General features: G+C 42.7%; 1 protein-coding gene across 1 annotated transcript in view; it reads right to left on the bottom strand.

The window, feature by feature from the left end:
- LOC1275562 (solute carrier organic anion transporter family member 4A1) overlaps positions 1–13,350 on the bottom strand; it is a 47,349-nt gene extending 33,999 nt beyond the window's left edge. Inside the window, exon 1 of the mRNA XM_061658365.1 lies at positions 11,867–13,350. Within this exon, the coding sequence (XP_061514349.1) occupies positions 11,867–12,212 (346 nt within the window). The 5' untranslated portion in view covers positions 12,213–13,350. The remainder of the gene's footprint in view (positions 1–11,866) is intronic.
- Positions 13,351–13,559: the final 209 nt, after the last annotated feature.

A 13,559-nucleotide genomic window follows, 5' to 3' on the forward strand; every position in this document is an offset into this window, starting at 1 on the left:
CAAAGCCGTAGGTGTGTAATGTACCGCAGAAATTAATAATATTCCCACAAACCGTGCCCGGCAAACCACCATTTACACAACTCCATCCATCATTGCCGTGAGCCTTTCCTTGATACCAACGAACCAATTCCTACCATACTTGGGATGGCAGGTTCACTAACCGACCGCCGTGTAAAAGTCGTCGCAAATTGTCGTCACGCTCTACCGCTTCCGTGGTCGGCTGCTGCTAGAAAATCGCCGCAAGGAAGGAAATCTTGAATAGCACTCCTTCTTTTTTTGCTGCAGAAACGTGTACGACGAACGCAAGGTACACATTCTTCTGGCTGGCAGAGAGGGGTTTCGGCAAACTGTTGCATCGTTACCGACGAACGCAGCAGAAATGTTTGTCCCGAAATGTCGATCGTATCGAGTGGTTGGTCGGGCTTTCTTCCTTTCATGCTATCGTCAAAGGGATCAACGAGTAAAGGGAAAATGTGTGTCAACTACCGGAGGCTACTTCTGTTGTCCGTTACGCTATCCACCGTCTAGGGTTTGGTCCTTGCCTTCCTTCCCTTGGATTGAGTAATCCCTTCGACATGACACTAAGCTGCGTTTGCACTCGTTTCTTCTCGATCCCCTCTCACTCCCTTTTACTATTATAAAATACAGACAGTTTTGAATGGATGGAAAAACATACTGAAGCTGTTCTCCATTGGAGTACACTTTCACAATTCGTTGGTATTTCCATTTTTTTTAAAGTCCTGCAACAACAAATCATAACAAATGCCTCAATTTCGAAGGAATGTGGCCGGTTTTTCACGCCATTTGTTTAAAAAACAGTCACACACACACCTAGAGGAACCCCGTCCAGCTAAGAAAGATTTTTTTCTCACTTTTCTCGGACGAGGCATGATTTTCTTCTAACAGATCAAGCGTCTGGTTGCAGCACGAAGCAACAACCGAAGTGTACGAACGGCCCGGGGAAAAAAACAGAAAGGTACACCACCGGAAATCTCACGTTGCACAATAAGTTTGAGGATTTCATGCAATCTTTTAAATGTACGCGTGTTACTTTATCGTTCGTTACTCTGGCAGGGATGAATCGGGCATGCCGTTCGAACACCTTCGGAATCTCAATTACAGTCATTTTTATACAGGTTTCTTGCTTTCTCTGTGGTACATTTTACATTTGGATCGTTTTTTTTGCTTCTACCAAATTTGGAGCAGGGGCAAGAGCTTTTTTCTTCATGTCATTACAGTTTCAAGCTTGTGTCTCGACATTTGCACAGTGGGAAAAATATGCTAGTAAAATGTTTGTAAACAAGATTATTTTTAAGAAGGCAAGAACAACTTTTGTAAATACACACAGATGTTAGAATTCTTTTTTGGCTTTATCTTTGAATTCGTACATTTTTTATATGCTTATGGTTTGTTTTTGAGTCATTCAAAAATTAACTTCATTTGCATATTTTTCAGGTTTAAGTTAATTTACTATTAAATTTGCAATAGGTTTTTATTTCCCCATTTAATTTATTTACTACATTAACCGTTCTTATTTGTCATTAGCTACAGAGGTTTGCGTCTTCATATTTCATTTCATTCACTATCACTATTATTTTTTAATATTTTAGTTCTTTTGATGTATTGTCTATTGTCTGTAACGTTATATTAAACGGTTAGCCTTGAGCAGTTAATAGAAACACTAGTAATTTATGCTGTTAAAGATCACAAAAGTATTGAAGTATTTAATTAAATGAAAAGAAAATATATTAAAATAACAATAATGTTTCTAGAAACATCTTCTTATTAAATACAATAACATGTCTGTAACATACTAAATCATTCAATTTCGCCTAACACTACGTCGCCCTAATCCCACAGTCATCAATACTTTGAACCAAAGTAATGTAACGCTCAAGCAACAGAATCATAAGTTAATGCTTTTAGATTTCCTTCTCCAAAATAAGCAGCTGCTGCGAGGGGTGCATGAACAAAAAGGAAAACCGATTGCCGATAAAACGAAGCTTATGTACATTGCGATCCACAATTTAGCACGACATTAGCGCGAACATAATGCGGCCGCACTCATGCGCTGGCAGGTGTATGTGTGTGTGTGGATGCATTAAAAGCCCTTCCAACCTCCCAAACTAGGCGAGAGCGGGTTGACAGGACTCTCCCACCCTTTGGCACGAGTTTTTTTTTTCCTCCAGGCACCCTCGAACGGCACACGGCGGATTGAATTTAAGCGTGTGTGTATCGGCGTCAATACACAGTCAATCCTGGCACTTTACAAATGACATAAACGTGACTCGACGTAAAATCGAAGCATTCCGCGTGAGGGTTTGCCTGCGCCAAACGCCAGAGAAAAGCGATTTTACGATCCCACTCCCGTGCCACCCAATACCCGATTGGTGGCATCGATTTTCTTCCCCATCGAGATGGGACGAAGAAAGCGCTACCATCTGCCCTGCTGGTGTCTCAAGAATCTGCAGCGCTGCGATGCTGTTAGAATGGGGACATATAAAATCGTAGTGCTTGGGAAAAAGGGCAGTGGCGGACGCCTGTATCTTGAGACTCGCGCTGGCGAGCTCATTGTTTTTATAGCTCCCCCCCCGTCCCGTCCCGTCCCGCAGTTTCACCGGCAAGGCAAGGAAAGTGTCCTCATCCCCGTTTGACAAGGAGGTTAATTTTTACGCCGCAAATAAACCGCACTAACCCGTTGGCGTCCTCAGCCAGGAGCAGCCGTCGTGCCCGCTTGCTGTCGAGTGGTTCGCATATAATGGACGGCACGCGTCTTATCAGTCGGTTGCGATCACTTCGCTTTAATAAGACTCATCCTACAGCGAGTAAAAAGGAGCCCAGGCCCTGGGAAGTGCATCTCTGGACGGAGATATGCCCCTCGTCTTTACTGCCATCGCGATAAGAGCTTATAATAACACGAAACAGCAGCAGCAGCAGCAGCAGAGGCAGAATGAAACTCCATAAATAGAAACACAGTGTCCGATTTGGGGCGTGCGGGAGCTCGGCGGGAGTTGCTTCATGCAACTGGCTCGATGACGCATCTGAATTTGCTGGCGAAAAGTGCTGGAAAATCCAGGACTCACACACTTCGCAATCGCACAATCTGCAAGCAAAGTGTTCCTTCCTCCCTTGCGTGCAATTTTCATCCTCATACTACGGCGGCACGGAAGGATAAATCACGGAGCGAAGATGTCGCCCGATGGCATAAATCAGATACGGGCGGCCACTTTCACTGCGCTTTCCCACACCGCTCGGGGAAAACCCCTGAGATTCGGTGATGACAGTCGTAAAAAAGGCAAGGCGGAAGCAAACGTCGCTGTTGTGTCCGCGCTTCCATTTCGGAGGTTAAATCGGGGCCACGGGTAAAAGTGAGATGAGTGAGCTGGGGGCGGTTCATTCCACACACTAGGGTGTGTGTGTGTGTATGGTTGGGTGGAAGTAAATAAAAGAGAAAAATCGGCCACAGTTTGAGAGCAAGATTGGAAAGTAAATATGAAATTTTTTCATATTTCGGGAAAGAAATCGTTAGAGAAAAATCGTGAGAGTGTTTTATCAAGGAAGTTTTAATGAAGAATTAGATGAAATAAAAAATGAAACGATATGAACCGGAATCTCGTTTCGCTGTATCAATAAGTGTTGATAAAATTTGACAACCAACTCACGGATAAAGTGTTTGAGTATTTGTTTTACTTCCTCGGTTTTATCTCATTTTTTCTTTTTGATTAAAAGGTCGTATAGTTCAAGTTTGAACCTTAGCGAATTTAAACAAATAATTTCGTTTCATTTCACTGGTAAAAGGACGTGATTGTATCCGATATCGGGAAAACTGATCCAGACAGTGTTTCAGGGCCGGGGTGAAATGAAAAGCAATTCCAGAATCGGTATGGATTTAATATAAGTTCCAGAACCGGCATGGATTTAGTATCAGTATCAGTATCAGTAACAGAGCCAATATGGGTTCAGATCCAGTTATGCGCCAAAGTTCACACTAAGGATCAGCATCGGTTAAACAACAATTTCCAAACTGGCCATGGGTTCAGTGGTTAAAAAGAGCCTTATCTCAGCATCGTAGGTGGGAAAGATGAATAAAAAAAGCGAGTAAATAGCACTGATTGAGCAATGAAAACAACGAAACGCAATAGTCAATAGATGTCGCAACAAATTCGTCTTGTCATCTCCACATGTGTGGATATACTCCAACTATTTGAAAATTGGACTATTTCAAACTATTTCAAGTTTGAAACGCATGATCAAATCAACGAAGTTTTGCATAATTAGTGAGATCATCGTGCAGCTCACCATAGTAAGTTGACTCCTCCACTGGTTTTCCATACACGTGGAGACAAACACAAATATCTATATCTTTCACTCGAATGTGGCAAAGGGAGTTTGATGGGATTTGGACATGGCTTTAAGTATTAGAAGTATATATACATTCTTGTACCAAACAAGGTCTACCTCCCTATCAAGGTTTTTATATAGAGGCTTTGAGCATACTGCATTCACCTCTTCTAATCCTCCTATATCTCCACTTATAACTCCACAGTTTTCTACTACAAGGCATTTCCTCCCTGTAGTCCGTTCTTGTCTGTCATTCTGTGCTGAGCCGGTCTCGTAGTACAGTCGTCAACTCGTACGACTTAACAACATGCCCGTCATGAGTTCGATCCCCAAATAGACCGTGCCGCCATACGTAGGATTGACTATCCTGCTATGGGGGGAATCAATTAGTCACTGAAAGCCAAGCCCACAAGTGGGTACAGGCAGGCCTTGACCGACATCGGTTGTTGAGCCAAAGAAGAAGAAGAAGAAGTCCGTTCTTGTAGGAGCAGAAATGACTAACCAGTAGACTACCGGGCGGCCCCATATTCCAGTATCGAACCCATATATTTTCCAATAACAATTAAGACGCGATTTCGCGTGAAACTCAAACTTCACGAAACCTTGACTAGAATTTTCATGTAAACATTAGGTATGCTAGCTTTCTTTCTATATTTGTAACGTGCTTTAAAGTTGTTTTCAAACATTCATAATAAATTGAAACAAAATGCATTTGATATGTCCTCCAAGTTTATCAGTATCTGAAGTACAGATCATGCTTTTTTTCACAAAGTATTTGTAAAAATGTAAACAAAAGCCAAAAAATAAAATAAAAAAGATAGCTTTTACCTGACATTCCACTTGACATATTTAATCCTCATTAAATTAGCCAGCTAATGGGTGACTAAAAGAGCCAATGAAGTGGAACAGTGCAGTACCCTTGTGCACGCACATTCGAGTGCCATCGGTTTCCCGCCATTCGTAACAACGCCTCCCAGTCCTACAGCTCTACTAGTCCCATCCCCCTCAAAGCACCAACGTGATCGAAGGTAGGCTCGCAACATTTGCCGCGCTTACACACAACACTCTGGTGTCCATTATTTATGACAGCTCCCAATTCATTAAATTTGTCATTTTAAATGCAATAACAATCAGGATGACAATGACGTAACGGGCTCTGTTGTAGTTGGCTTGTTTACAGCATCCCACTCAACCCCTCCAACGGAGGCTGCAATTGAACGCCACGCACACGCCATGACTAACAACGGATTACCGCGTGTATGTGTGCTGTTTGAATGTTTTTTTTTTATTCTCCTCATGCTCCGTGGCAAAGCCCTCGTCGTTGGCACTTTTGTTCTGACACACTGTCACTTCAAGTGCGAGTCACAACAGCGGCCCAGCGTGAAATGATAAATGGACTCGGTGACTCCCATCATCTCAGCTCAAAAACACTGCTGCTGCTGCCCCCTTTCGGGTAGTAGTGGTGCTTGATCAGATGGAACTGGTATCACCCGCCCAGCATACCTCTATCTTTCCCTTCACTCATTGATACTGGTCAGTCGCTCCGACCCATCCGCCCCCCCCCCCCCCCCTCGGCGAACCAGAAAGTGATAAATAAGCCGATCACAACGGACACCACGTGCAGCCCCGAGTGCAGCCTCATTTAAATGGTGCTTCCAAACGGATGCACTTTTCAACCTGAGTGTTAGTATCGGCTGGAGTGCGCAACAGCCAAATTGCCAATTCGAACACCGAACCGGGTCAACAGGCTGCACCAGAGACCGCAGGGCTAACGGAGTGTCATTAAAAACACTAAATGGTCCATTATTCGAACCCGCGTCAGCGTTTGGCGGGGATGAGTACGTTTTTATTAGCCGGGTGTGCTTTCAAAACCTGTACGTCCAGCTGTAATCCATGGACGTGATTTTCCGTACCTTAAAGCCTCATAAATGTCGCATCAATTTATGATCATCATTCATCAACTGATTACCCATTATTGGGCTACGCGTGGTCCATAGAGAGAACCATAAAGCTGGACTCTAGTTTGCGTGCAGTGTGTTGTGGTGGGGGTAAAGCCTACGTACGATTATTTTTATATCGCTTTCAAACTCGACCACTTCCACCAGTCCAACACGCGTAGAAACACTTGTTGCTTGTGGATACTGTGCGCGTAGAGATGAATAGAGTCCGAGTCAGTGTATTAAAGTGACTTCCCCTCAGTACTGCCGCAACCGCAAAAACCCTTTCTATCGTCTAATGACGCGCTTTAACACTGCACCACCGTTTAAATGTGGGGGGAGGAGGGGGGGGGGTGCATCATATGGTCGTAAAATCGGGTCGTAAAATAGGGGCTAATCGAACGAGATGAGTGCACGCTAAGACTAGCACTGTTTTCGGAATAATTCTTATTGCACGCGCGCGTGTGTCATTTCAGTGCGCTGAGCGGTACCACACAATTCTCTCCTGTAAGTGTTAGTAATTGAGATTTATGTGATTTTAACCAAATTATTCAACGTATTGAAACGAATAAAATGCATAATAAAGCATGTATGCGTTTTTTTTTCTTTCGAGTTCCTATGATACGAGCTCAAACCTTTTGGATGGTGATAAAGTGAGACCAGCCCACATTTATTAGCATTAAGGTTTGGTGAGGAATGGATCCGTTCTGGAGTCCAGCCCATAAACAGAGGCTCATAAATCATGCTGAACGCCGCCAAACGGGTGGCCGGGTGCGATTATGTTAACGTCCCAATTGGGCAATAATGGGATGTTTTGCGTAGCTTTACTAACAAAACCACCCGCGTCTGAGCTAAAGATACGTTTAGCTGTGACTAAACAATTACCGTGGAAGTTCTTCGTGTACAAACAGACAACATTAAACATGACACTTTCGTCTTTTGTAAAAGAGATTTGTACTGATTCACATCCTGGTAGGACATTTGCTTGTTATTTCCGACAAACGAATGATGCAAAAACATGCTTGTCCTACTTTAGAATCTCAACCGTTTAATAATATCCATATAAATCGTAGTATGATCTTGGTTGGCTCATTGTATATCCAGGCCAGACAATCTATACATCAATTTAGACTGTTGAGTTTCGTTTTGAAACATTTTTGATAGCACAAAAATCGGTAATGTTGGTTGTATTTACACTTATTTCTGCACATCAGTCCATCAATGACTCTTTTATATACGTTACATATGCCATAGATTGCAATGATTTCACTTAAATTAAATCTATCGCGAAGTACAGTGGTGGTCATCTAAAGTCAGACACCTCATATTTGAACTTGCCATCTCATATGAGGACAGTTTTTTAGACAACTTCTATGTATCCTTTTTTTTCTAGGAAAATACACGTCGTTGGTCACACTCTTTAGCTATATTCCCACAAAAAAATTCGATACTTTCTTTCGAACGATATCTTTAAAAATCTTGAAAAAAAAACACGCATAAATGTGAAAACATATGTGCAATTTATGAGTTCTACAGTAAACCGGACTACCTAGACATTTTTTTTCAAAAATAATAAAGTTTTATCAAAATTAAACATGTGTTGTTGTAAATATTCATCAGCAGGAATAAAGTATTTACAAATTTAGATAAGTTCCTTGGCACACAACACACTTCCGCTACACATATGTGGTCACATTCTTACTATCGAAACTCTCTTTTCTCTGAGCAATAATTAAAGTTAATTAAATGTTCAATGTTAACCGATCGTTATGGGGAGTTCCAGTGCCGTCCAATTCTAGAGCGTCAATCTAAGCACTTTTCTCTGCTCTTTAATGTAGGTATCAGTAAGAAGTCATTAAGCGTCTTGCTGTCTATGATAATAAGCACATAGGTTTTTGATCCTATACGAGACTTCTACTACTAGAATAGAGATTGCACTACTTTTCGACAGTATGAAAATAACCTATCATACAGCATCATACAATTTAAATGCCAATTAGGTAGTTGATAGTCAGTTTCAACACGAGTGAATTTCTTTAGAAGAAATCTTCAGAATATTCCCATCGTCAAGTTTTTAGACAGTTTTCATATCTAAACCATTTTATGAAAATTGTTCACCTATCTCCCGAGCTGAATTCTTCACTCCCGCTTATCACGATGCACCCCAAAAGGGACATTTCGATTGGAAACTTTGCCATATGTCACAGCCACACGCTCGACGTGCAATTGACCGGACGAACGATTAGATAGTGAAAAACTAGCGTAGCAACTTTCGGAACGCCCTCATCTCATAGTCCTGGAACGGAGCGTGCCGGGACACTTCTGCATAGTCTGCAACATGTACGTAAAAATAGCCCACCACCACGTCTCCGGACACACCCTCTCTTTCACCCGAGATGAAACAACCGGGATAAGAATCCTGCTTCACCGCTGGAGCTTCTGTCCAGGACAGGCTAATTTTGGGTCACTTTTGTAAGCCGATCGAATCGGTCCAAACTAAATGGAAGAGGAAAGCGAAATGCGACCTGAATTACCGTGGGTGAGAGATTAGTTTTGGGCCTTCTGTACAAACCGACACAAGCAATCACCATGAAAAGCATCGATTTATGACTGCTTATTTTCGTGTTTTTTCCTACACTTCTAGCCTAACCTACTAAACCCCCTCGGAACTGGTTGTTGCGCCCGCATTTGTCGACAGCAAACAGCTGACGGGAAAGCGGGGGGAAAATTGCCTCTCGACAAACCGTGCAACCGAGGGAGCCTTGGTGGAAAAACGCAGATGTTCCAGATACCTGAAAAAGCCCGACCGTAAAAGTCACAAAGCATTCACAATTTAATTTCTTCCCCTCGCGTAAATTCCCTTTCTTGATGCCCGCAAGCGCGTTGAAAATGGTTTGTTTACACGCATAAACAGCATATGATTATCACCTCGTAATGTTTGAGTGTTAATAACGTTGATCGGTGCGATGGGGGAGAGTCGACGTACGAACTAGTGTAAACCGAAACTCCCCTCCAGCGTTGGTTTCAAAAGTGAAAGCGAAAATATGTCCTGTTCTTGTACCTCCCCCAATGCAATAGGTGCGATGGTATCTTCCCAGGAGCAGTTGCTCCTTGAGGGATTAAATTCAATTTCATTCCTTTATGCGTAAGAAGAAGTGGTGAAATGAGTTCGTATTAGAAGGTATTGTTGGTGTTGTCATTTGCAGCACCTCGTGCGATAATTGCGGTTACGATTGGTTGTATGGTTGAAATGATGAATGTAACGATGAAAACGCATATCCAAACCATTGATAAGTTTGTTGAACTCTGGGAAATGATTGGGTTATTAAATACTAGAATGGAGGTGTAGAAGTACTGAATAGATCGTACAACTTCTTATTGAATTGGCTCGATGTTTCTATCAATCTAAGAAATGTTGATTCTATTTGTAATTCTAGCTGTAGAACATAATGGTTAATCCAATGAAAATGTACAAAATAAGTATGAGTAAGTATGCGATTAGAGAGCATCAAACGTACATTTTATAAGAAATATCATTGGACAATTAAACGGTAGAGACAATATTCAAACAGTTTCATGTACTTATAAAACTGGTCCCAAATTAAAAAAAAAACATTAGCAAGCCACCATAATAATTGTTTTAATAACGTTTTGAATTGATTTTGAAGAAAGTTTGACAAATGAAACATCAGGTAAAAAAGGCTCGTATCAACGGTACTTGTAAAAAATAAAAACCAGCAATATACAATATCCAAAAGACTAAAATTCGAGATCAAAGAAAATCTACCCATAATTTTCAAAATCCCAATACTCCGATGTATAAGGTACCCAGAATGTATTAAGTGCACTATATCAAAAACAAAGGGTACACAAAAAAAGGAAATAACGTCAAAAGCAAGAACAGTTGTACTACTACAAACAGTAAGATAATTATCATTAGCTCAACAAGCTTAAAATTAGCTCAATAGAAACGATGCCTTTTTTTACGACGGATAATATTAGGTCCTACACCTACAGGTACACTTACCTACAGGGTCTCTTAAAGATGTAGATCTCTCTAAGGTGAACATGATATAAGGTGCATATGAGATTTGAACAACAGTTGACAAAAATATTGATCCAAGGAGGCCAGGTTTTTTCGGTGGTTTCTTGGAAACTTCATAGCAACAACTTCATTAGTTTTCCTCAACATGAATATCTCTCTAAGTTGACGGTCCTTTGAAGATTCACCTTAGAGAGATTTGACTGTAGTGCCTTAATTCAATTAACAAGCACGATTTTGTATGAGCGGGGTCTAGTGACAAAAGCGTCAACTCGCACGACTTAACAACATGCCCAACGTGGGTTTAAGCATCGTATGGACCGTCCTCCGCAGCAAGGACTGTCTTATCCGGCAACGTTGTATTTTGCATGTTTCGAGAGTCTTGAAACCATGATATAGTAAAAAAGGCCGGAAATAGGTATCTTTCCACGGAACGATTGTTTGATGGCGGGTCTTTCCCCTTCAAAAAAAAAACCCAAGAGGCTTTTTGCGCGTTCATTTCTTCTGTAGATTCAAAAATTGCAATTTTATGAACGTATACACATTAACACTTGTTCTTACCGTCTGGAAACAGACAGAAAATCACTCAAAACCTTTTAAAGAATGTTCTTCCATGCGCAGAGATCCTAAAATTAAGTTTTACTACCAACATACACATTTTTCTTTACACTAGTCAAAAGATTACAAGCAAAGATTAGTGCCAAAAAATGCACGAAAACGAATCGTCGAGTTTTGCACGATTTCGCGTTGCCATGGGAAACGGTGATTTTGACAGAAGTTTTCACGTAGCAATCGTTCAATGGAAATAATGCTAAACAGGGCTAATGGAAGATGAAAGTGGTATGGAAAAATCATGCCAATTAATAGATACAACCCCAATGGATGGAAGATAATCGAGTTCAATTAGGTAGTTTGGACTCTATTCACATCCCGAGGTGGCTAAACTGTGTGGACGATTCAACGAATAAACACACGAAAGGACAAAACCCGTTAACTATTCTAACAAATGCACTACGAGACCATTAGTAACTGATAATAAAATAAGTACATACGTAGTTGCAAATATCAGAGAACGCAAAAGATTTCACCAAAAACACTTAACCAACTGCAAAACATAGTTTATCACTGCACTTTCGTAACCGGCGATATGAGACGCACTAAACTGAATGAAGACACGCGGATCGGTTAACGAAATCAAAGCCTACTTCGTTTTCTTTTTTGTAGAATAAATCACAACCGTAGCTTGATAGCCGCACAGTGTTCAATTAAATATTGCTAGACAAGCAGGTAAATTAATTCCGTTTATTAAAAAATAAATGATTCGTAGCTTGTAATGCAAATACATTCACAAAGATACACCTTACCTTTCGCAATTATATCACGCCCAAGGTAGTAACCGATTTAAAATCCCATACGCTTCCCCATTCCCCGCTCGAACCTGAGCCGACACACTTTTTTCGGTGCTGCGACACTTTAAAACGTGCACAAAATATTCGCCCGCACGCATTGCTTAAACACTGCACATCTCCTTCCATCTCACACTTACCTTGCACGGCACCGGCCCAGCACAGCCAAAACAGGGCCCACTTGGGCGTCATGAACCGCTCCATCCACTTGGGGCGCAGCGCAAACCACCCGCAATGGTAGGCGCGGGGTGGCGGCGTCGCTGGCCTTTGCAATGCCGGCTCCTCGTCGCCCGCCGCGACCTTGATCGGCGGACAGCCGCCTTCCTCCAGGGCGATCGGCGAGGACGGCGCACCATAACTGCCGCCGCATTTGGTCGACTCGGTCTGTACGGTGGTGCCGCCGGTTGACGGCGTGGTGGCGGCCGAGTTTGGCGCGTTGTTGCTGCTCATCTTCACACTGTCGTCCCAGCTGGACGTGGTGGACATGTTGATGAAATGAGGTGAAGGGAGAGAGAGCGCTCCGAAACTCCGAAACTGCGTACGCGTCACAACACACCAAGCGTACGGACTGGACGGAGTGTTACGAAATGGACACACCACTCTTTTTCTGGAACGCTCGAAAACCTTACTTGCTTTTTAATTAACACTGTTTATCCTTTCCTGGTGTTGATTAATGGAAAGGACGGAACCGTTTTAATCAACTATTTAATCTTCAACTCACGGCCAAGGTCAATTACAACCAGTGGACACCGTGCAAAAGTGTGTTTTATCACTTTCACCAACTTCAAACTTGAAAAGGCGCATCAAAAACTACCTCAAAACAGACAAGGAGGTAACTCAGGCCATCGGGGAAAAGGGTCTTATCACACTTCGCACACCGGAAGCTGGTTGTTTTTGAGGGCCTCCGTTGCGTTCTGGATTGTTTGTGTAAAATTATGCAAAATCCCTACACTATTTCGAACATTGACTGACCAAACCTTGGACACCGAAAGCCATGCACACCGTAGGGGAGTGAGAGACCTAGCTCCCTAGCAACGTGGTCCAGTTCGCTGTGCTCAGTTTCCAATATCAATAGACAGCTTACGGAAAACTTAGCAACCTGCGGTGACGTTTCGTGTCACCTTAGCAGGGAAATGAAAATATTTGCTTTAAACCCTTCTTATCGCACTTCTCCAATGATTGGGGTTGCGTTGAATAAGTTGCACTTTGTCGTTGGCCGTATGGCGCCACTCCACATTAAACACTTCAGCAATCAATTCCGACCACCAAGGATCCTCACGATGATCCTCCAATAAACCCAACACACACAAACACACAACCACTTCCACACACACTCTATCCGATAGACGGTCCTTTCCTATGCTCCGTCAGCCAGGACGTTCCAGCGCGAACTGACGAACCGACGCGTTTGGCATTGCCTTGGCGGAGCATACAAGTCACTTGTTTGGTTTGTGATGCGCAATCGTCGCAGCAACGCCAGCACACGCGGTCCGTGGCCGATGCTAGGCAACCGGGAAGACGACGACTTCGTTGTCCACCAAACACCCGAAACACACGCGTGCACGACCCGACCACCGTCTCGGCGTACCGGTCGAGATGAAGGTTGAACGGAAACTAATCGGAAGCTGGCTTGTTGCGGGCGTTTTGAGTGCGATGCAATGTAGGGCCGTGCGAGCGCGTGTGCCAGTGAGTGCACTCCAGCAAGTGCAACCACACTGAGGGAAACTGGAAGACGTACACGAAGTGTAAGATGTGAATCATTGGTGTCTTATCGACTTGATGATTTATTCACATTTTTTGCCACCAGTGCCACTGGTGTTACCACCAGTCTAA

The sequence above is a fragment of the Anopheles gambiae genome, chromosome 3 (genome assembly GCF_943734735.2).
Source record: "Anopheles gambiae chromosome 3, idAnoGambNW_F1_1, whole genome shotgun sequence".
In the NCBI taxonomy this organism is placed as follows: domain Eukaryota; kingdom Metazoa; phylum Arthropoda; class Insecta; order Diptera; family Culicidae; genus Anopheles; species Anopheles gambiae.